The sequence below is a fragment of the Bos taurus genome, chromosome 5 (assembly GCF_002263795.3).
Source record: "Bos taurus isolate L1 Dominette 01449 registration number 42190680 breed Hereford chromosome 5, ARS-UCD2.0, whole genome shotgun sequence".
Taxonomy (NCBI): Eukaryota; Metazoa; Chordata; class Mammalia; order Artiodactyla; family Bovidae; genus Bos; species Bos taurus.
This window is the reverse complement of record NC_037332.1, coordinates 112,328,568-112,350,414: the sequence shown is the minus strand read 5'-3', so window position 1 is coordinate 112,350,414 and position 21,847 is coordinate 112,328,568. Positions and strand designations below refer to the sequence as shown.

At 44.2% G+C, this 21,847-nt stretch overlaps 1 protein-coding gene and 1 long non-coding RNA gene across 20 annotated transcripts in view; one reads left to right on the top strand and one right to left on the bottom strand.

Annotated features, from left to right (window-relative positions):
• The window catches only part of LOC112446777 (uncharacterized), a 41,373-nt gene that overhangs the window by 12,797 nt on the left and 6,729 nt on the right, over window positions 1–21,847 (top strand). For 17 of the 19 annotated variants that reach the window (XR_009494697.1, XR_009494686.1, XR_009494701.1 and 14 more), the window contains 3 exons: window positions 3,451–3,590; window positions 10,934–11,039; window positions 18,912–19,095. This is a non-coding gene — a long non-coding RNA (uncharacterized lncRNA). Of the gene's footprint in view, window positions 1–3,450; window positions 3,591–10,933; window positions 11,050–18,911; window positions 19,110–21,847 lie in introns of all 19 variants that reach the window. The other 2 variants (XR_009494698.1, XR_009494696.1) reach the window with 2 other exon arrangements.
• Window positions 4,455–21,847, bottom strand: part of EP300 (E1A binding protein p300) — a 64,188-nt gene continuing 46,795 nt past the window's right edge. Inside the window, exons 20-31 of the mRNA XM_024992796.2 lie at window positions 20,066–20,146; window positions 18,119–18,175; window positions 17,441–17,518; window positions 15,651–15,718; window positions 14,881–15,031; window positions 14,618–14,764; window positions 13,899–14,012; window positions 13,026–13,191; window positions 11,991–12,155; window positions 10,515–10,676; window positions 7,990–8,271; window positions 4,455–7,736 (exon numbers count right to left, since the gene is read on the bottom strand). Of these exons, the coding sequence (XP_024848564.1) occupies window positions 5,562–7,736; window positions 7,990–8,271; window positions 10,515–10,676; window positions 11,991–12,155; window positions 13,026–13,191; window positions 13,899–14,012; window positions 14,618–14,764; window positions 14,881–15,031; window positions 15,651–15,718; window positions 17,441–17,518; window positions 18,119–18,175; window positions 20,066–20,146 (3,646 nt within the window). The 3' untranslated portion in view covers window positions 4,455–5,561. The remainder of the gene's footprint in view (window positions 7,737–7,989; window positions 8,272–10,514; window positions 10,677–11,990; window positions 12,156–13,025; window positions 13,192–13,898; window positions 14,013–14,617; window positions 14,765–14,880; window positions 15,032–15,650; window positions 15,719–17,440; window positions 17,519–18,118; window positions 18,176–20,065; window positions 20,147–21,847) is intronic.

Sequence of the window (21,847 nt, the reverse complement as noted above, 5' to 3'; positions counted from 1 at the left end):
TCCTTTGAAGATGTGAAGCCAGGCATTGCACTGACTTCTCTTTAGTTATGAAAACCCTATATAGTGTCTTCATTTGTTATTGTTATTCAGTTGCTCAGTCGTCTCCGACTGTTTGCGACCGCATGGACTGCAGCACGCCAAGGCCTCCCTGTCCTTCACTACCTCCCGGAGTTTACTCAAACTCATGTCCATTGAGTCGGTGATGCCATCCAACCATCTCATCCTCTGTTGTCCCCTTCTCCTCCCGCCTTCAGTCTTTTCCAGCATCAGGGTCTTTTCTAATGAGTCAGCTCTTCACATCTTCATTTGTTTTATCTGCATCGAAAATGTTTGGTGCAACCACTGCTGTTAATTATCTTAGCTAGATCTTCTGGACAGCTTGCTGCAGCTTCTTCATCAGCACTTGGTATTTCACCTCGTACTTCTGTGTCACGGATGTGGTTTCTTAAATCTCATGAACCGGTCTCTGCTGGCCTCAGATTTTTCTTCTGCAGCTTCATCACCTCTCTCAGCCTTCCTAGATTAAAGAGGCAGGGCCTTCTCTGGATTAGGCTTTGGCTTAAGGGACTGTTGGGGCTGGTTTGATCTTCTTTCCAGATCACTAAAAGTTTGTTTTCCACATCAACAGTAAGGCTGTTTTGCTGTCTTATCATTTATGTGTTCATTGGAGTAGCAATGTTAAGTTCCCTCAAGTATTTTTCCTTTGTGCTCACAACTTAATCTGTTTGGTGCAAGAGGCCAGCTTTCAGCCCAATCTTAGCTTTTGACATATCTTGCTCACTAAGCTCCATCATTTCTGGCTTTTGCTTTAAAGGGAGAGATGTGTGACTCTTCCTTTCACCTGAACATTTAGAGGCCATCATAGGGTTATTAATTGGCCCAGTTTCAGTATTGTTTTGTCTCAAGGAATGGGGAGGCCTGAGGAGAGGGAGAGAGATGAGGGGATGGCCAGTCAGTGGAGCAGTCAGACCACGCACATTTATGGATTCAGTTCACCATCTTAGATGGGCATAGTTCTTAGTTTCCCAAGACAATTTTAATAGTAACATCAAAGACCACTGATCATAGATCACCATTTTGTTCTTTAGTCGCTACTACTACTACTACTAAGTCACTTCAGTCGTGTCCGACTCTGTGCGACCCCATAGATGGCAGCCCACCAGGCTCCCCCGTCCCTGGGATTCTCCAAGCAAGAACACTGGAGTGGGCTGCCATTTCCTTCTCCAATGCATGAAAGTGAAAAGTGAAAGTGAAGTCGCTTAGTCGTGTCTGACTCTTAGCGACCCCATGGACTGCAGCCTACCAGGCTCCTCCATCCATGAGACTCTCCAGGCAAAAGTACTGGAGTGGGGTGCCACTGCCTTCTCCGCTTTAGTTGCTAAGTCGTGTCCAACTCTTTGCTACCCCATGGACTACAGCACGCCAGGCTCCTCTGTCCTTCACTGTCTCCCGGGGTTTGCTCAAACTCATGTCCCTTGAGGCAGCAGTGCTATCTAACCATCTCATCCTCTGCCACCCCTTCTCCTTTTGCCTTCAGTCTTTTCCAGCATCAGGGTCTTTTCCAGTGAGTCGGCTCTTTGCATCAGGTGGCCAAAGTTTGGAGCTTCAGCTTCAGTCTCAGCATCAGTCCTTCCAATGGATATTCAGAGTTGATTTCCTTTCAGATTGACTCATTTGGTCTCCATGCTGTCCACAGGACTCTCAAAGAGTCTTCTCCAGCACCACAATTCAAAAGCATCAATTCTTTGGTGCTCAGCCTTCCTTACGGTCCAGCTCTCACATCCATACATGACTGCTGGAAGAACCACAGCTTTGACTGTACAGGCCTTTGTTGGCAAAGAGACGTCTTTGCTTTTTAATACCGTTTGTCATAGCTTTCCTTCCAAGGAGCAAGCATCTTTTAAATTTCATGGCTGCAGTCACCATTGTCTGCAGTGATTTTGGAACCGAAGAAAATAAAATGTTACTGCTTCTGCTTTCCCCCCTTCTATTTGCTATAGCAAATATAATAATGAAAAAGTTTGAAATATTGGGAGAATTACCAAAATGTGACACAGAAATGAAGTGAGCAAATATCATTGGAAAACTGGCGTTGGTAGACTTGCTTGATGTAGGGATTACACAAATCTTGCTTGTAAAAAAAAAGTGAGTATCTGCAAAGTGCAATAAAGTGAGGCACAATAGAACGAGGTATGTCCGCACTTTCTTAACAATATGTGGTCTTCCCAGTCTTCTGATCCATGAACAAGGATGTCCTTTTATTTCTTTAGGTCTTTCATTTCTTTCAGTGATGTTCTGTAGTTTTCAGTGTACAATTGTGCATGTCTTTTGTTAAATTTATTCTTAAACATTTTATCCTTTTTGATGCTGGCCTGTGCGCTCCTTGAACAGCATGACTACGTCCTGAACTTAACACTTCGGGAAACTGTCTAGAGATCAGGTTCCCTGGTTGGAGAACCCTGGAACTTAAGTTTATTATTCCTTAGTTTTTGTCCCTTCAGTTTTTAGTCTGTGTTTTGGATTTGTTTGGAATACAGCCCTGTGTCGTCAGCCGTCACCGGGGCTTCTCTGCAGTGAGAGAAAGGATGCCGGGGAAGGCAGGGCTGGAGTCCAGCAGCCTTTGGCTCGCTCTGGCTGTAGGACCTTGCGCACACACCCAAGCTGCAGTCTTCTCATTTGTCAGCTTTTGGAGCTGGTTTTGAGGATTCAGTGAGCTAGTAAATGAAAAAGCACCTGGACACTGCTGCACCCATTTCCTAGACTGATGTCCGAGAAACAGCCCAATTGGAAACTTGGGGCTCCTTTTAGACCTTTTGATTGTGGTAATTTTCAATACACAGAAACACTGGAATCACCTTCTTGTATCCCTGGCTGTGTATTAATTCAATCTTTCCTCTCCCTAGCACTGCCTCTGGCCTGGGCGAGGACAGCTTGTGTCCTCCTCCCCATTTAATTATTTCTGTCCCCACTTCCTCCTTGCAAAATTGCGAATGTTAACACTTCAATCCAGCTGTATTTGGCCAGAGGCTAGGGTTACCTAGGCTGGGAATCCACTGCTTGGAAATGGATGGAATTCTAAGTATCTTCCTTGTTGGGCGCTCAGATCTACCCTGGGTCTCTAGTTGTGGGGACCACACTGGGGACCTTTCTGTAACAGGCACTCACATCTTCTCTCTGGTCTGTCATGGGGACCTGAAGCTGTTTTTTTCCCAGTAGGAACTGACTCTTCTCTTCAGGGGCGGAGACCGTCCTCACCTCTCTCCTTTGGATCCCATCCATCTCCCCCACAAAGCTGTGGATAGTCCCCACAAAGGAAAGTTTAAGTGCTGTCCTCCCCAGAAACTTCCCAATAGCCAGAAGCTTTTACTCCTACTTCCTCTGTTCCCTGCTTACAATGCTTAAGACTTTCCACTTTATCTTGTTTAAGCATCATTCTGTCTTTTCTTCTAGATCACTAGCTGGCTAGCCTGAGGGCAAAGCTGCACCGCATCCACGTGTGTTGTCCGGCCTGGCACAGAACGTAGGCGCTGCGTGTATGTCTGCTGGACCACTGACCTGAGGCAGGTGGACACTGGCTAACATTTTCCGGGGTGGGTGCTTGAGTGTGCTGGTCCACCTCACATGGACATACTGGTTATTTTTGCTGAGACCAAGTAAACTAGTGGAAAGGCCAAACAGGAGTTTGAATTAAGGTACTTGAAGAGGGTCTTCTTTCCTTAGCCTTTAGCAGATGATCGAGTCAATGTAAATTAAAGCTCTATTAGAGTAACAAGGAAGACCTGCCAAATGCTGCCAGAGCAGCTCACTCCAGGGTCCTTCTGACTTTTCAAGCTTGTCCACAGTGGATGTAATATTCTGTAGAGGAAGGGCCGGTTCCCCTTCTGTTCTTCAACACCCATCTCAGTACCATACTCTGTGCTAGTCTCTCTCAGCCTTCCCATTGTGGGTTTTATTTCCAGAGTGTCTTTTCCTACAGCCTCATCCCCCCAGGACTTCTTGGCTGGCAGTCAGCAAAATAAAGTGTTTCACAGAGAACAGGGCTGTATTGTTGCCCCAGCTTCCAGTGGAGCTACTTGTGACTTCAGCAGGTATGACTCCTCTTAGGTGGTCATTCTTACTCCTTTAAGATGAGGGTGACTGAATGACGACCGTGCGGTCATACATAGGGGACCATAGAGAAGGAGCTGTATCAAGCTGATAAAGGCTTGTATCAATTCAAATGGATACAATTAATGTTTAGCTGGTGCTTGTCTTTTTCCCTGGCAAGTCTTTTTCCAAAATTTTGGATGAATTTATCAAAATCTATCTTATCACAAAATCACTTCACGTAGTAGTTAGGGAGGGCTGTTAAGCCAGTGCTCTCACCTTCCGCCCGAAATCCCAGATGTCAGGCATTTAAACCGATGGTTTCCAACACAGAGATGCAACCGCAAGAAGTAAAACAAAATCAGGGGTCTGTCTCACACGGTTTATTTAACAATAGGTAATAAGAAATCAAATTTAACAGTCTATACAGTGATCCAAAGTTCATATTTATAAGTAATCAATTTTAATCGCATGATTTACAAGTTGAGGGTTTTTGCTTTCTATTTTCAAGTTTTACAGAAAGTGTGTGTGTGTGTGGGGTGGGGGCAGGGTAAGGAGGAAGAAAGCAAGCACAGAAGAAACCCCAGGGACATTCTGCGTGTTAAAATCATCCCACTGGAATCGTTTCTTACCCTCTTTTTAATTTTTTCCTTTGTTAGATGTAAAAATAACGAAAAAAATTCTTTCAAGAAACAGAACCACAATATATATAATACATCAATTTGGCAGCTGCCCCTGTATATTTTGAAAAAAGTCATTTTTCTCTCTACATGTACAAATTACTTTAATACTTGAAGTTTTTACGATCAGACTTACGGAATAGAAAATTTTCTGGAGCACAAAAGTTGACTTGAGGGGAGCAAAGGGGTTTTTTTTTTTTTTTTCTTTTTTTAAACATTTTTAAAAGAATGAACGTCTTTGCACCCAGAGAAAAAAAATTGGTATTTTAATATATATTTATATATATTTATATATATATAGAATGAATTTTAAAGTAACATTAACCCCTTTTGTCCTCTGGTTTTAGAAATGTTCTTTTTTAACTCTTTCATAAAGTGAGGAAAATAGGGAAAAATGTCAACCATCTGCACCAGTAAATAATAACTATTAATATTACATATTTTCATTAATTTAAAAAAAATAATAAAACCTATTGGAGGTGCAAGGCAGGAGCATGTGGTTGGCTTCACAGACCTCAGCCTCCTCCCAGTGCACACTTGAACCAAACACACAAGGGAAAAAAAACAGGCTGGTGGTAACCAGCCATTAACAAAAATATATTCTTTGTATTCTATCACCCCTCAGGTTCATCTCGCATGTTTGCTCGAAACCACAAACAGCTACTGCACAGTTCTTATGTGTTCCAAGGAAAATTGTCTCTTAGGCTAAGAAAGATTCAAAAAAATTGTTTGCAGTACAAAAAGTCTTAAGAGAAAATAATTTTTTTTTTGCTCCCAAAATACTACAAGGTGTCTCTAGTGTATGTCTAGTGTACTCTGTGAGAGGTTTGAATTCAAGTCTGAGTTGTCGGTGCCGAGTCCCAGGTCCGTGGCGCTTGCACCATGGAGGTTTGCCATGCCTGGATTGCTAGCGAGCTGAGAGAGCATCGAATTCTGGTCCGGGCTGGCAAAATGCCCTTGTTCCATGGGGTTGCCCTGGGCAGCGACCAGTCCAGGATGTGGAGAACTGGTCTGTGGGGAGACGTGGTGTGGAGAAGGCTGAGGCTGCATCCGTGGGGAAGGGCTGGAGTGGGGGGGCTGGGACTGAGGCCGCGGAGAAGGGACAGGCTGGGGAGATCGCACTTGATTGGAGAGAGACGGGATCTGCTGGCCTTGGAGGTGCGGGGACTGAGCCTGACTCGGGAGCATGTGCTGCTGGGGGCTCATGGGGTTGGGCTGGGCCGGCGAGCCCATCTGTTGCTGAAGGAGCCGCTGCTGGTAGGCCTGCAGACTGGCTCCCGCCTCTGCTCCCAGGGCCTGCGGGAGCTGGCCCATCTGTCCCATGCTCCCTTGTGGTATCTGCTGCATGTGATGCTGCATTCGCGGTGGCGGCTGCTGCTGCGGGGCAGGGTAGCCCACGCCCTGGGGAGGCTGGAACTGGTTGTGGTTGGCCAGCCCCGGGCCCATCCCTGGCCCCGCTCCCTGCTGCTGCTGCTGCATCATCTGCTGTCGCCTCAAGATGTCTCGGAATTGCGAGGGCATGGTGCTGTGATTCATGTTCATCTGCTGAGCCTGTGGGCTCATCCCGCCCATGGGTGGCGGGAGCTGCTGCTGCTGCGTGGGCTGCTGGGGCAGGCCAGCCCTCGGGACACCTGCCTGCATGGGGTTCAAGTTCTGCATGGCGGGGCTGGAGTGGACCCCCTGCTGACCTGGCATAGCGGGGGGCTGCAGGCCCGGCTGCCCGGGGAGGGGCTGCGGGTTGGAGTTGGCGTACTTGGCAGCCCGCTGTTTGATGAACGCAGCCAATAGCTGGGGGTTGGCATGAAGGATACTGAGCACCTGTTGCTGCTGCAGGGGGGAGCTGGGAGACCTGAGAGTCCGCAGGAGGTTCTGTAAGGCTTGTTGAGACACAGTGCCTGGCTTGAGAGGGCTCACACCTACCTGGCCCAGGCCCGGCTGGGGAGGCATGTTCAGGGGCTGCCCGTGCTGTGACACCGACATCATGGCTGGCCGGGGCATCCCGGACTGCAGCTGCTGGGGCTGGGGCAGTCCTCCCTGGGCCCATGGGGGTTGCTGCTGCATGCCAGTGGGCCCCATCCCTGGCTCCAAATGCCCACCAGGCCCTCTGGCCATGGGGGGCGGGTTCATACCCATAGGGGCCATGGGAGTCATCTGCGGCATCTGGTGCTGGATCGGCCGCTGAAAGATTTGCACGTGGGCCATCTGGCGTTGCGTCTCGGCTGCCCTCTGAATCTGCATGGCCACCTCCACTGCTGCAGGTGGGGGTCCCGGAAGTGGGGGCTGAGCAGTCTGAGGAGGGGTCGGGGGCGTCACCTGGCCTGCTGCCTTGCCCTGGGACACTGGGCCAGCAGCTTGAGTCCTGGGCAAGTAGGGCGGCATGTTGTTGGGAGGTGTGGGCTGGGGCTGAGAGGGGGGTGGGGGCTGGGGTGTCTGCGGGGTGGTGGGCTGCTGGCCCGTCGGCGTGGTGGGGGTGGCAGGGGTAGGGGAGGGCAGGCCCTGCTGCTGCCCCACCACACCAGTCCGCTGCATGCTGGCCATCCTCCTGCGCAGCATCTGGGCCTGCTGGAGCCGGTGCTGCAGCTGCTGCTGCCGGAGCTTCTGCTTGATGTTGAGGCAGAAGGGCACGGGGCACTTGTTCTCCTGGCAGTGCTTGGCATGGTAGCAGCACAGGGCGATGAGCTGTTTGCAGATGGGGCAGCCGCCGTTGGTCTTGCGCTTGCAGCCCTTGGTGTGCTGCACCACCCGCTTCATCTTCTGGCAGGACGGCAGCGAGCAGTTGGCGTTGCGGCACTGGCAGGCGTGCACCAGCGACTGGATGCAGCGCTGGATGCTCAGGCGGCGGGAGTCTCCCGGGCTCTGCGTGGCGGCAGCCTGCTGGTTGTTGCTCTCGTCATCAAGCCCCAGCCCGAGCTTCTCCATCTTGTGGTCGTGGTTTTTAGTGTTGTAGCAGGTGATACACAAGTCATAATCCTGGGGAAAACAGAGGCGCAGGTCAACACTCCAGGATTCAAGCCATTCAAAGGCATTTACACATCCTGCTTGGGCTAAAAATCCCTAGTTTAGAGAAAGCTTCTTTAGCCCAACCACTCAAATCTGACACCAGGCCCCACCTGGCCTGTTCTGGTCCTCACACTGGCCCCGGAGCCTGCCCTCAGGCCAGTACCACCTCTGAACCACCTCCCAGGTACCTGGAACCCCCAGCCCTCCCCGCCAAGGGACCGACCTCACACACGGTGCAGTGCCAGCGTGTCTCCACGTGGTGCTTGCACTCGTTGCAGGTGTAGACAAAGCGGTCCTGGCTCTGGGTGTGCAGCTCCACCAGCATGCACATGGTGGACCACTGGGCTCTTCGCAACGACGAGAACTCCAGGTGCTTGTCCCTTGCAAGGGTGAGAAAGGCATCCCGCCCATCCATCAGGTCACAGGGGATGAGGGGGTCGGGGTCAACTATGGGAGGCAGGGAGTTGGCGGCAGGGCCAGCGATGAGACGGATCACAAAGAAGACCTGCAAAACAGACAGTCTCCTCTGGACTCTGGAACTAGAGTACTGCAGACAGCTGGGCCAGGCTGTGCACCTGGGGGGCTGGGATGCCTGGCTTCGTTTTGTGACCACTCCGCAAGGTTACACGATACTGCCCTCGTTCTCCTGCTTCACGCATTTGTTCTCTTTTTTGAAACTGACTACAATGGGCCTAAAACATCTACATCTTATGTTTTCTACCTCATTCAGTAATTCTTCAAAAGAAGAATGGTCAGACACAGGGCCATACAGGGGACATTCTGCTTCAAAGAGGTCAACTTTTAAAATGCAATCTATGGTTTAACCTGACTCTAATTATAAGGAAACAAATCAGAAAAACCCAAATGGATAGATATTCTACAAAGCAATTGGCCTGGAGTCTTCGCAAAATGCCCATGTCATGAAAGAAAATAAAGCTAGGAACTGAGACACGGCAACTCAACATGGAGCAGAGGAGCAGATGGGAGGTGGCTACAGGGGTGAGGTTTCCCGAGTGTGAAGTCACAGCACGCTTATGCAGAACATGTCCTCTGTCTTAGAAGGAGCTTACTGAAATAAAATGTAGCAGAACGTTAACTGATGAATCTAGCTGAAGGCAACAGGAGGGCATCTTCTGTAGAACTTTCCTGTAAGTTTGGAAGGAAAAAAGAAAAAAAAAATCTTTTTCCTTGCTACAGAAACAAAAATTTTTTGTTGAAGTTTAAAAACACAATACAACCACTGTTTCCCATAACCACTGGTATAAAGGCTGCAAGAGGAAGCTGCTGTTATTTCTGTAATAAAATGTAAAATGGAACCTTCAAGACATCAAGAACTTGTAACTGCTGTATTGCCCACTATATCCTGTCAGTTTTTTTGAGGCTGAAAATCTGTGCAAACTGGCAGTAATATTTGTTATATATCTGGGCAGCAATGTTGGCACAGAACAAGAGTCTAGGAAAAGAACACAGTGACTTTCTCGGTGGCCCACTGGTAAACACTGCACTCCACTGCAGGGCATGGGTTCGGCCCCGGGTGAGAGCGGGAGACGGGACGTGGGACTAAGACTGCGCGTGCCAGAAAACAACACAGGACAAGAGCATCCACACTGAGTAAAGACGCATCAAAGCCAGAGTTAAAAGCTCAAGGGGGGATCTGTGATACTGGGTTTGCTACTGCGGCTCAAAGCAAGCATTCATAGAGTGAGGAGTGTTGTGAAAATGCAATCACACACAGGGAAGTACTGTATCTAACAAGTGGGGGCAGATCAAACCACCTGGTGACTCCCTAGGAAACCTTCACTATGGCCAACCTCCAATAACAGCCATCGTGACTGACTCTGCTGAATGTCACCCTAGAGCTAAAATAACACCTAAATTTAATAAAATGATTACAATTAGATTCTAACTCCTAACAGGAGACTACTACCCACAAATTCTTCAGATGATATATCTACAACTGAAGTCATACCGACTACAACATACTCTAAGGGCCTTTCCTAATGGCTGTTATTTCAGGGTTCCACACCTAAAGTCAAACCATCAGTTCCCTCTCCACATTAATAGCCTCTTCCTGTAAGAACCTGATGTCTGAACATGGAGATAAACAGATGTTTAAACAAAGCAACATCTTCAACACGCCTCATCTTACCAACAATAATGTCGAAGGGGAAAAAAACCCAACATACTCAGTTATATTCCCAAACAACAAATAACCAATATAAATATTGAAATAATTCAAAGTTTTAACTTTGCTGTGAAGGCATTCACAAATGCATATATCAAAGTTTAACTTTTCTTCAATTCTCTCCATTTGCCAATTCCCTTTCAGTTAGGCAAAACATTCATTCGTTTTGCCAAAGTTCCATTACAAACTTGAATGGCCAAATAGAGTTCTAAGGGGCTTTGGTCTAAAGCAAGACCACAAAGATACCCAAAAAATATCCAACAAGCCGATCTTCTGAACAATGGACAGAAACACAAACATAAAATGGTTACAAACAATAGGGTCAGACAAACTATGCTTACACTTTTCCCAACACCATATAGCTTTGTAACAGCTACAAATCCAAGTAAGACACCTTACCATTTCCTGTTCTCACCGCCCTCTCTTTGCTTTCTTCTCCCTCAAATGATTTCCTTCCTTCTGAGTTTCATATGATCTGGTGCTCACATCATAGATACCAACTACGGTGGGCAGTTCTGGAGGACCCTGGCCTTGGTTTTCCTGCTCTTCGGCTGTCCCCTTACCTCTTTGTGCTTCTCCATGGTGGCATACAATTTCTGTGAGAGGTCGTTGGATACGTTAGGCATGCCTGGCTTCTTCTTATTGCCACGACTCAGGCTGCTCTTGTTTTTGCTAGTTTTCTTGTTGTTTTTCTTTTTAGCATTTTTGCTGTCTCCCTTTGTCACCTGCAGGTTACCATAAGAGAACAAGAAAATGTTAATAACTCTTTGTTAACAGACTGTTTAGAAGTTTGGAACAGTTATTTGTTAATAACTGTTAAGAACAAGTTTCTAATGGAGGAACAGATCATAACCTTCTAACAGCTGCTTTCTCTTCATTGCTCCTCTATTTTTAAAGCTGTTGTTTACAGTAAACTAAGGTTTACTAATGTTTTTGCATTAATTTTCTCTCACTGAAAATCTCTCTTCTATCTTTTCATTAGGCAACAGCAGCCTTAGCTCCTTGGCCAGCGGAAGCTGCGGACCGGGAGACACCTCAGGTGGAGCCAGGCCATACCAAATCTGAGGATGGAGAGGAGTGAGCAACAGGTAGTGAAGTGTATGTACATGGGAGCAGGGAGCCAAAGGCCCTGGCTCTATTTCCTTCGACTCACTTTCTAAAATTTCATGGACCTACTATTAAAAAAAAAAAGAAAACCCTTGAAAAACATTCAATCGAGGAATCTAAACTGCAGGCTGTAAAGAGTTCTTAGACTAAGGGTGACTTCAGTAGTTCAGGCTCAGCAAGGGCAACCGAAACATACTGCAGGGAAATAAATGACAAGGAAAAACTCCTCAGGTGACCTGCTATAAGGCAACTTCTGTTGGGGGGACTGGTAAACTCTGGCCCAGATCTGTTTTTTGTACGGCTAAGAATGATAGTTTTTACATTTAAACGATTGTTTAAAGAAGAAAAAAAGAATGTGCTGGAGACAATATAAGGCCTGAAACATTCAGACTTTTGCAGAAACAGTTTATCAACCTCGTGTTCTAGACAGGTAATGTTCTGTTCTCCAGGGTTTCCATTACTAGAAATCTAAGATTCCATTTAAAAATGAGCTCTGGTGCAATGGCACCCCACTCCAGTACTCTTGCCTGGAAAATCCCATGGATGGAGGAGCCTGGTAGGCTGCAGTCCATGGGGTCGCTAAGAGTCGGACACGACTGAGCGACTTCACTTTCACTTTTCTGCATTGGAGAAGGAAATGGCAACCCACTCCAGTGTTCTTGTCTGGAGAATCCCAGGGACGGGGGAGCCTGGTAGGCTGCCGTCTATGGGGTCGCACAGAGTCAGACATGACTGAAGTAACTTAGCAGTAGCAGCTGGTGCAAAAAGGGCTTAAAATCTCTAAACTAGAACCATAGTAACTTATCTATACCAATATTCCCCGCCTGCCCAATTTAGACAGCTGGAGCTTCAGGGCCCGGTGAAAGCTTCAGCTCACGTCTGGGTCATATGAGCGGAGGCAGAGGCGGAAAAGGGAAACGCAGAGTGCTCACATCTGTGCTCTCGTTGCTGGTGTTCTCCTCCCGCTTCCGCTCCTCCTCCTCCTGTTCCAGTTCCTTAATGCTCTCTTCCAGGACGTTGGGCCAGAAATCACCCTCAAAGTAAGGCAATTCCTTCGCGCTTGTCAATCGATCTTCAGTAGCTTGTTTTAAAATGTCCTGTGAAAATATCCAAGAACGAACAGCAATGTCTATTTTTGGGGGGGGGGAGGGGGAAGTGTTTATTATATAGCAGCAGAGTCACAGCTAATGGATTCAAGAAATGCAAAGAACCAGATTTGTCTTCTGGAAGACAGCAGGGATTTTGTGCAAGACAGCAGGGATTTTGTGCCCAAGCCTGGTGCCTGGGGAGACAGTGTCACCAACAGGGAAAGGTCTGGTCTGAAGTCAGTATTTCTGGCTTCCTCTTTCCTCTACCCTTGAGGACGGGGAGATTATCTGCCTTTATGTAACCAAGTGACAAATGCCTCTGTCGGGAACAAAGGCAGAGGCAGCAGCACTCACACCCATGCCTCCAGCACTTCTGAGACAGAATGCGGTGTGATGGGAGGCGCGCTGGCCTTGCAAAAATCCTAGAAATATTGGCAGTTTCTACTGAGAAGTATGTTCAGAAAAATCCCAGTTACAGATACTGGAAACCATATAGCTAAGAACGATTTTCTGGGCTGCTTATTAGGACAATACCAGTTCATGGAGAAGGAAATGGCAACCACTCCAGATTCTTGCCTGGAGAATCCCAGGGACAGGGGAGCCTGGTGGGCTGCCATCTATGGGGTCGAATAGAGTCGACACAACTGAAGCGACTTAGCAGCAGCAGCAGCTCATGTTTTCCCTCCCCATAAATAAAAACAGGTAAAAAATTTAACAGTTCAAGTTTCTTATTATGAGACATCCTACAGTCACAAATGGTTGTTTTAAATTACATGGAAGAATGAGAAGAAACACAAGATTTTTGTTAAGGTAGTAAAACAAGCCGAATACAGAGCAGCAGGACTAGTCGAGCAACGGTGCTGCCATCCCTGTCCTGACCTTATAATCATGGACGATTCGCTCGGACACAGCTTTGTCGAGCATCTTTTTGTACCACTCCTGCAGTCGCTTGGGCTTGGGTATCTTCTGGTCAGGGGGGTGGCAATGGAAGATGTAGTCGTCTCCTTCACTTGGCGGACACGCCCAAATATGCCCTGTTGTGTATCTAACACAGACAGAAGGAATATTGAAGAGAAAGATCATCCATTCTAGAAAGAATGCTACACTTTAAACCACAAAGAGGAATCAGTACAGAAACTAACGCTTCTCCAAGATAACATGAAGTGTGTGATCTACGCCAGAACTAGGCATAACCCTGGATCAAAAAAATCCCCAATTTCCATTTAAAGATCAAACAAAAGCTACAATGCAAAGGAAAGTCAATCCATGTCAGCAAGAGAGTTAAATGAAATGCAAACCACCAGGAGGAATAACCTGCAAGGTGAGGTGCTAAACATTCTCAAGCATATATATACCTTGAAGGTAAGGAACCACTACGAAGGAGTTTTGTATCTTCAGACCTTAGTGTGATTTTGGTTTTGACACTTAGAGGTGTGAAAGGACCAAGTGCAGTTTAAAGTTCTGGCTCTTCAAATCAAACTGTATCAAACGGCTTAATTGAACAAAATAAAGTAATTTGGGGTGGGTGCAACTAGCATCACAATACCCATTTCTTTCCCATGGCAAAGCCAACAATTTCAAAGGGTCTCTAAATTATAGTTCTGCCAGATGAAAACCAAAGTAGAGGAGAAAAAACCAAAGTTACATATTTGCATGTACTGTATCTCACCAAAATACCACAGTGGTGATCAGTTTAAAACTAATCAGCTTAAACAAGTTGTTTTTAAAACTAGCATTTGTTTTTATGCTTACCCTAATTTCTTGACATATTCCAAATATCCAATTAGGATTTCATGATAGACGGCAGTCCTCAAGCATTTAGGACGGAAGAAGTGAACACTATCGAGGTATGATATGTATACTCTCCTGTATCAAATGAGAAAGAAGCCAGGTCAAGTTGCATAATGAGTTTCTGACGATGTGGCTAAAGACATCTCTCTTCTCTGTGCCCTTGGCTCGCCTTGTCATTTTTAATGTTTATCACACAATATTACAGTTATTTAGGTAAATGACTAGATCATGAGCTCATCAGGGAGTTTTGTGGGTCTGTGGCCCTATTACCATCTCAGCACCTAGAGGGCCTGAGATACAGCATAATTAGTCACTACTGAGCAGTCCAAATACATTCTGGCAGACTCTTATTCTGGCCTTTATACTATGTGGAGAATTCTACACCATATTCTACTTCATTTGTAGTAGAATCTCAAGAAGGTACTCGACACAACCTAGATTTAAGTGCATTTTCTGAAAAGTCATATTTTAGGCTGCCATTCATATCTCTTTCCCTGTTGTTATGAATATGAAAGAGCAGTATTTTCTATTTTTTTTTATTTCACTTCTGTACTACACACTTGAGAACTTGCATTTCCAAAAGAAGCACATCAAACATTTTCTTATCCACTATGCTTGTTCACCTTATTGTAATTTCAAACTTCCACACAAATTACAAAGTAACCACAGGAAAGTCCTACCTCTGGTTGGGCGGAGGGCAGTCAGAGCCATACTCTTGAACGTGCATACCAAAGAAGCACAAGTCAACACCATCGATCTCTTCGAAGGCAAAGAGCGCTTTGGTTCGATATGGAAAGGATTCTGCCATCTCTCCACTATCTACAAATCTATACAATTCATAGTGGAGGGAAGAAGTACAACATTTCATTCAGATTAGAATCATCAACAGTAACTATGTGTGAGCAATTGTGGATCCACAGAGAAGGGGGAAATAACTAGATACCTTGCTTTCATGCCTGGTTTGACTTCCACAGTTTTGTCAGAAGCATGAACTACTCGAACAGTGACCTCTCCTGACTCAGGGTGATTTTGTCGCCTCAGAAACTCATTCACACGATTCTCCAGAAATGTCCCAAGCCTGGTAGATGGCAGTCCTAGGAATTTACAAGTTACAAGTTCAGGAGAAACCAAGGTGCACATTTATTACTATCAGTCAAATTTCAATACCATATCTCATTTCTGCCTTTTCAATACTAGCAAGATTATCACTGACTCAACGGCCATCAATTTGAGCAAACTCTGGGAGACAGTGGAGTACAGGAGAGCCTGGCGTGCTGCAGTTCAAGGGGTTGCAAAGAGATGGACTCAACAACACCACCACCGAACAGCAAAAAACTGCACAGGCATCTATCTCCAGAACTAAAACTACTGCCACCCCCAGCCAACTGAAAAGATCACACAGGACTAAATGCAGACCCTACACAAAACTGAGGGAATCACTCACGGGATGGCAATTCTGGCCTCTATCAGGAAATGTGTTGGAACAAGAAAAATACATCTGCTCTTTTTCACACATTATTAGGTGTAAGTAACTTCACACCAAAAAGGATACTACAGTTCAACTTCAAGTACATCATGGAAAACTTATTTGTTGTTTAGTTTGGTTAAATATCTAAAATAATGTTGAAACAAAATAATTCATTATGGATGTTAATTTTTAACTATGTTTCAAGCAAAGTTTTCCCAAAATTTACGTGTAAGAAAGGAACTTACTTTTAGCAGAAAACTTATTTTCTTTTCTAGTTCGTGCAGTCTTCTTTAAACAACCATCACAGACAAATCTAAAATGTAAACCAAGACTTTGTTTAAACAACTTAGAGAAGCATTTCAAATAACGCACTCTACAGAATCTATCTTATGTATGCATAAAGTTGAAAATAAAAAAACAACCTGGGAGAAATACAACCAATATACAAAGAGCTTTCAGAAAACATTAAGAGAAAAAAGATAAATAGGTAGAAGATATGAAGAGCGTATAAACTAGCTTACATGTGCAAAGATGGTGAAGATCACAGATTAAAGCAGAAATTTTTGTTTTTTGGCCAATCACATTAGCAAAAGTGTATATGTTACAGGTGGGAATATAAAAAGGGACATTTTGAAAGCAGCATGAATAGATTTTATATGTACATTCTCTTTGTTCCTGAAATTACATAAGGATGTGTGCATAAGTAGAATTTTCAGAAAAACGACACCACAAAAGTACTCGTCAACCAGCTGGCTGACCTTCAGTTGCAAGGATCACTGCAAGTCTCGTGATCCTCACATCCTCTGTAATTAAGGAGAGAAACCTATCTAAAGACAAGCCTTTAGAAATCTACTACTATTTTCCTTAGTTTTTTTTTTTTCTGAAAATTTTGTTATTTAGCCTCCTTTTCCCCCATAAACTCTAAACTAGCATCAGGTTAGTCCAGGAAAAAAGCAGAGAGAGTAGAGCTCCCATCTTGATGAGAGTCACTTAATGCACAGACATCCCCTCCCCAACCCTTCCCTTGAAGGGAGCTGGGAGCAGCCTCATTCCTGGAGAGCGAGAGGCAGCCGTGGCAGTAAACACTTGGCAGTGTCACAGTGGACAAAAATCCACGTATTTCCGTGAGAGGCACTGATGATAGGCAGCCTGGGGAGATATGTGGAGAATACTCAAGAAACAAAACAAGAGGCCCAAGTGTATCTAGCTCACTGAAGTCTGTATCTCATCATTTTCATGCATCTCTGCCTTGCAGGGGGGAACACCCATGTTACCTGTTATCCAACTGCCCAAAAGACTTTAAATAATCCAGACTAACCAGGGCCACCATTCAGTATACAATCTCACTTTAATGTTCTCTCGGAGGCAGAAACAAAGTCGTCGTTTTGGCGTTCTCCATTATTGACATCATCTAGTCTGTCTACTGCAATATTAGCAACATTCAAAATCTGTCAAGTTTAGTTGACACAACTAACACTTTAAGGGCTTTCCTGTGGCTCAGTCAGGGAAGTCTACCTGCAATGTGGCAGAGTTGTGCTCTGTCCCTGGGTTGGGAAGATATCCTGGAGAAGCAAACAGCAACCCACTCCAGTATCCTTGCCTAGAAAATCCCATGGACACAGGAGCCTAGTGGGCTACAGTCCATGGGGTCACAGAGAGCTGGACGTGAGCAAGTGACCAACACTTAGTTGTGTCTAACACTTCCTTTCTAGTTTCTAGGTGCTACAGATTTCTGTTACCTCTACTGATGAATCCTCTATGTTTACTTTTGATGCGCAATGACCACCAAAGAATTTAGAAACTGTGAACCAGCAGAGAGAAATGTTTATACATGGACTAACCGATGCAATAAGAGAAGGACTGTTCTGGATTCCAGGTTCATTACTGTTTCAAAACTGAATTTTAATGACCTTTTCCCAATCCAGAGAATAATTCTAAGAGGAATTAATTTTGACGATAAAATACAATCATTGCAAAGATGACAAAAACTTGCTAAAGTTCGCAACAAAGTCTGGGGAAAATACTGATGCCTCACCCCGATGGCCAGATGATCTCGTGATGGAGGACACAGATCTGATGCATCTTTCTCCCACACTCTGTACACTCAACAAACCTGCAAAGGCAAAACGTCGAGTTAAATCCAAAACTTGAACCAAATGAAAACTGCCGGTATTTCTCGTTTTCTGACAATTCAAAAGATGGCCAAGATCATGTCCAAAGAATTGAAGTAACAGTGTTTTTAAAAGCTCTTTAGTGTAACAGAGCGAATCTCAAACACAGTTAAATTCAGTCATTTTATGGAGTAAAAAGTGATAGAAAAAATGACTGCTGCTTAAACCTCCGAGTCTGACACCATCCTGTCCATTCCAGGAATGTCTAGTACCAGTACATCTCTGTACCTCTGAAAGGTGTCACAATAAAGGAGGCGATTACGAAACGGTTGGAACACACAGAGGACAAAGTTGGAATAACGGCACTGAGCAGAGGTAGCCTGGTGCTTCACGTGAGCCTCGAAAGCACCAAAACACTAGGGAGGGTTAATGAAATGCAAATGTAAACCATAACCTCAATTTTTTACATTTCTACCTTTCCTGCTAGATGTAGGTTACAGATTTAGCCCAAGAATAATAGCATCACCACACTGGCTGCACAAACCAAGAGAATGACAGGAAGAAGGACAATGAAAGTGTACTACTCAAGGGGAACTACTTACAGTTCAGGATCCAGAGTGTCATTTTTTCTCTTTGAAAATTGTTCTTTATTTATTGTACTAAGGAAAGAAAAGGATACAATAAGAAAAAGCAACACAAGAAGATTAGCAAGTTGACTATTGTTCTAATAACCAAATGACAAAAACCCCACCCTGTAAGGAGATTATTTAAATCTAAGACTATATCAAGGATACAAGTAGTACATTCTAAGCTCCCACAAAACACACGTTTACATGCCTATGTTTTGGGAAATGACTTTATAGTAAATCTGTTCCCACTAACAGGACAACCCAGTAAGACCTAAAAATGAATTTGTACTTTTTTCTTTTCCTTTTAAAATCTTGCCTACTACTCTTAGTGTTATGTATTTATACCTTTGAATAGTTTAATGTTTCTAGACAGCTCAGTCTAGCAGTATGAAAGACAGTGCGTATAGAGGGAGCTAAACCACTATTGGAAAAAAAAAAAAAGGCATTTTTTAGGACAGTCCAATCAAGCAACTTTTTATATTAATAAAAAATTTCAGCATTAAGAATACATAGTTCAGGTTACTGATGGGATTAGTCAAAAAAGGAAAAAAAAAAAAGGGTTCATTAAAAATTTTTCACATGGCCTCCTATCCTGAAATCTAGCCTACTACTCTGCTCATAGTCTCAGTCTCACAAACACAGGAGGCCACCTACAACAAACTTAAAAAAATTTTAAAGTTTTTAAAGTTAGGGACCTAACTTTGACTACTGTGATTCTTCCTCATAAAAATGAAGCGATTTCCCCATTGAAACTGTTTTCTCCTAGTTACAGACTCCAGATTCATCGCTACGTGCCCTAAGATATTGCTACCCAAAGTGCGTCTGGAAGACTATCAGCCTGGATGGACCTGGGAACTTGTCAGTAACGCACACTCTCAGGCTCATTGCCAACTGCAGAACTGGAAGAGGGGTTCCTACACACTTCAAAGTCAGAGACCTGCTGTCCTAAGGTACAAAACTTGTGGTAAGGATGCCTCCCTTTTTTGCATCAGGGAAATCTACCTAGACCTGACTTCCCTGGTTAGCCAAGAGTTAGAAAATCTCAAGGCTCAAGGGGACCCAAACCAGTACCAGACCCCACCATTTTATATGTCAGTGGTGACTGAAGGAAAGGTACAACTTCAAAATCCAATTTGAAGACACCAAGTTTTTCTCAGAAGCCCTGTTTTTACTAGTAACATAACAATTCTGAATTGCTATGGGAAATATTCTGAATTGCTTGTGTATTGTAGGTTAAATCAGAAGAGAAGCTGAAGAATATTTAAAGGACACCAAATAGTTCTTTCTTCCTAAAACAGTTAAAATTTGACGGTTTGAATCTTAAGAGATTAGAGGCAGTTTAGGCAATGTTTAAAAAATTTTTTTGGCATTTACCGAACCACAAGAGCTTGTGGATTGCAGAAGTCCAACCAAGTCTCTTTAAAATAAGTCATTCTCACAACCTCCTAAATCCCTAATGATATTATGATACACATGATTCTAAGGATTTTGGTATTATTAACCTTTATGAGAAGGCTGTATGGTGGTTATTTGTTCAATTCTCCTCAAACTCAAAACAATTAATGATGAAGTTACCTTGCACTCCACACTTGCACTTTTTGGGAGAAGCTATTTCCTTGTAGAAGGAATCTATGACCATCCAGTACTGCTGTACCCCGCTAAATCAGTACCGAGAGAACTTATGCTGTGATCAAAATGTTCTCCATCTATGCTGACCAATATGGCAGTCACGAGCCACAAACGTCTACTGAGCAACCGAAATTAGACATTTTAAATCTTATTTATTTTAATTTCCATTTAAATAGCTGCCTGTGGCTATACCATCCTGGACAACAAAATCCAAGACCACTTAGAAGCCTGAGCACGATCATCTGACGACAAACTGAAAAGACAGTACTTTCTAAAATAATAGTTACTTACGTTTGAGGTTGGGAAGGGTCATCCCCCAAAGAAACGCTCTCCCCTTGGATTTCATTGAAACACTTCTCACAGAAATGATACCTGTCGGCAAGAAGGCCATACTGGGGTGAACTGTTCCGTTCACACAACACAGCCCAAGCCAAGCAACGAAGCCACCAATCACAGCAGGCCAAGGAGGGGGACGGGAGCAGAGAGCAGGTCATCAACGGCGACAAGAACATTCAATGATGCAGATTTATGGGCACCACAGTTTGGGTTTTGGTTTTTGCAATCAAAGCCAAGTGCAGACAACGACAAGCATGAGGAGAAAAAAAAAAACACAAAACAAACGAAGAAATGAGGGATTGCAGGGCAACAAAAAACATAAAAGCAAGACAAGACAACACAAAGCAGAAAGCCAAGGCAAAGCACAGATTAGCATTAAATATCTCAATGGGATCACAAGTAGCAAATGATTACAGCAAATAAACAAGCCTCACACAGACCTATACCCTTTCATTTGAGTAATTAATGCTACTTGATACAAATAATCAAAGATAGGATAAACAAAAATCCACTATGAACACAGTACTAGGAAATAATCATCTAAAAACAATTTTGGTCTGAAAAAAACAAAAAACACCAATTTCTCTTTGATCCCAAGGAAACCACAGTGTACAATAAAAAGTCTGCACAAGCAGTTAAATACTGATTGTAGCCACCTAGTTTGAGAGGGAAATGAAAGGCAGTGGTATGTGCAGACACGTGATTACATATTCCTTGGTACAAAGACTGCAAGCGCTGTAGACTGGTGTTTAAAATCCAAAAATGGTATATAAACGCCAAGATGATAGCATGAGACTATAGCATGCCAGCTGTCACTTGCTTTTTTTGAATGTAAGGTGCTAATAACAACTTGAGACCCATTTTTTCCTAGGTTTTCATGAATAAAAAACTGTGGATTCTTACCACTACAAAGCATTAGGAGAACACACCTAACTTTTTGTAAATAAAACAAAAAGTTTAAGTGACTTTTTCAAAGCTAGAAATACAGCTGTAGTGCACAAGTTCAGCAAAAAGCCATCACCATGGGGCTGCTTTATCAAAGTACTGACTGTCCAGCCATGCTCTTACACTGTCTTAGAGCCCCAAGTCAACACCCCATGCCAGGTACACTGCTGACTGATTTCACAAAATAAGAGACAAATCATGATTAATGAATGCAGTCTGTGTGACTACAGTCCTTACTTTAGCAGGAGAAAAGGCCGAAGTGTCTAACTTGTTAAAAGCACACCATCCACGGTCATGTGCATCTTGTAAGGAACAGGCCGGTACCGAGCTGTTTTTGGAGGTGCTCCTTTTGATGTACTTAACAGAGAAAAAAGCAAGTACCCTGGGATCCTCTGATTTTATATGCTCCAAGAAAAACTGAGGAATCCATTGCACACAAAAAGGGAATTATTTCCTAAAAGATACAGCTGGCTAACAAATTTCTGGTTAAAAGTTTTCTGGGTAGATTTGGGAATTTCACGGAGAGATAGACCAATTAGTTTGACAATTTTCTGTTTTGCCAGAGGCTGTGGTAAGCTATAAAAAGACAGTGGGAAAAGAATGTGGAGCCTGGGACATAATCCCATGAATGCTACCAACTCATAAAGTTGCTTGACTTCTTCATGCCTTGGGTTCCTGGCTTATAAAAATACGGGCCCAGACAACTGACCCAAGGCTCCTTTCTACTAGAAAATCATGCAATTTTGCAACGGCAGAATGCAAAGACCAGAACTTGTGCTGTACAGCTGTGTT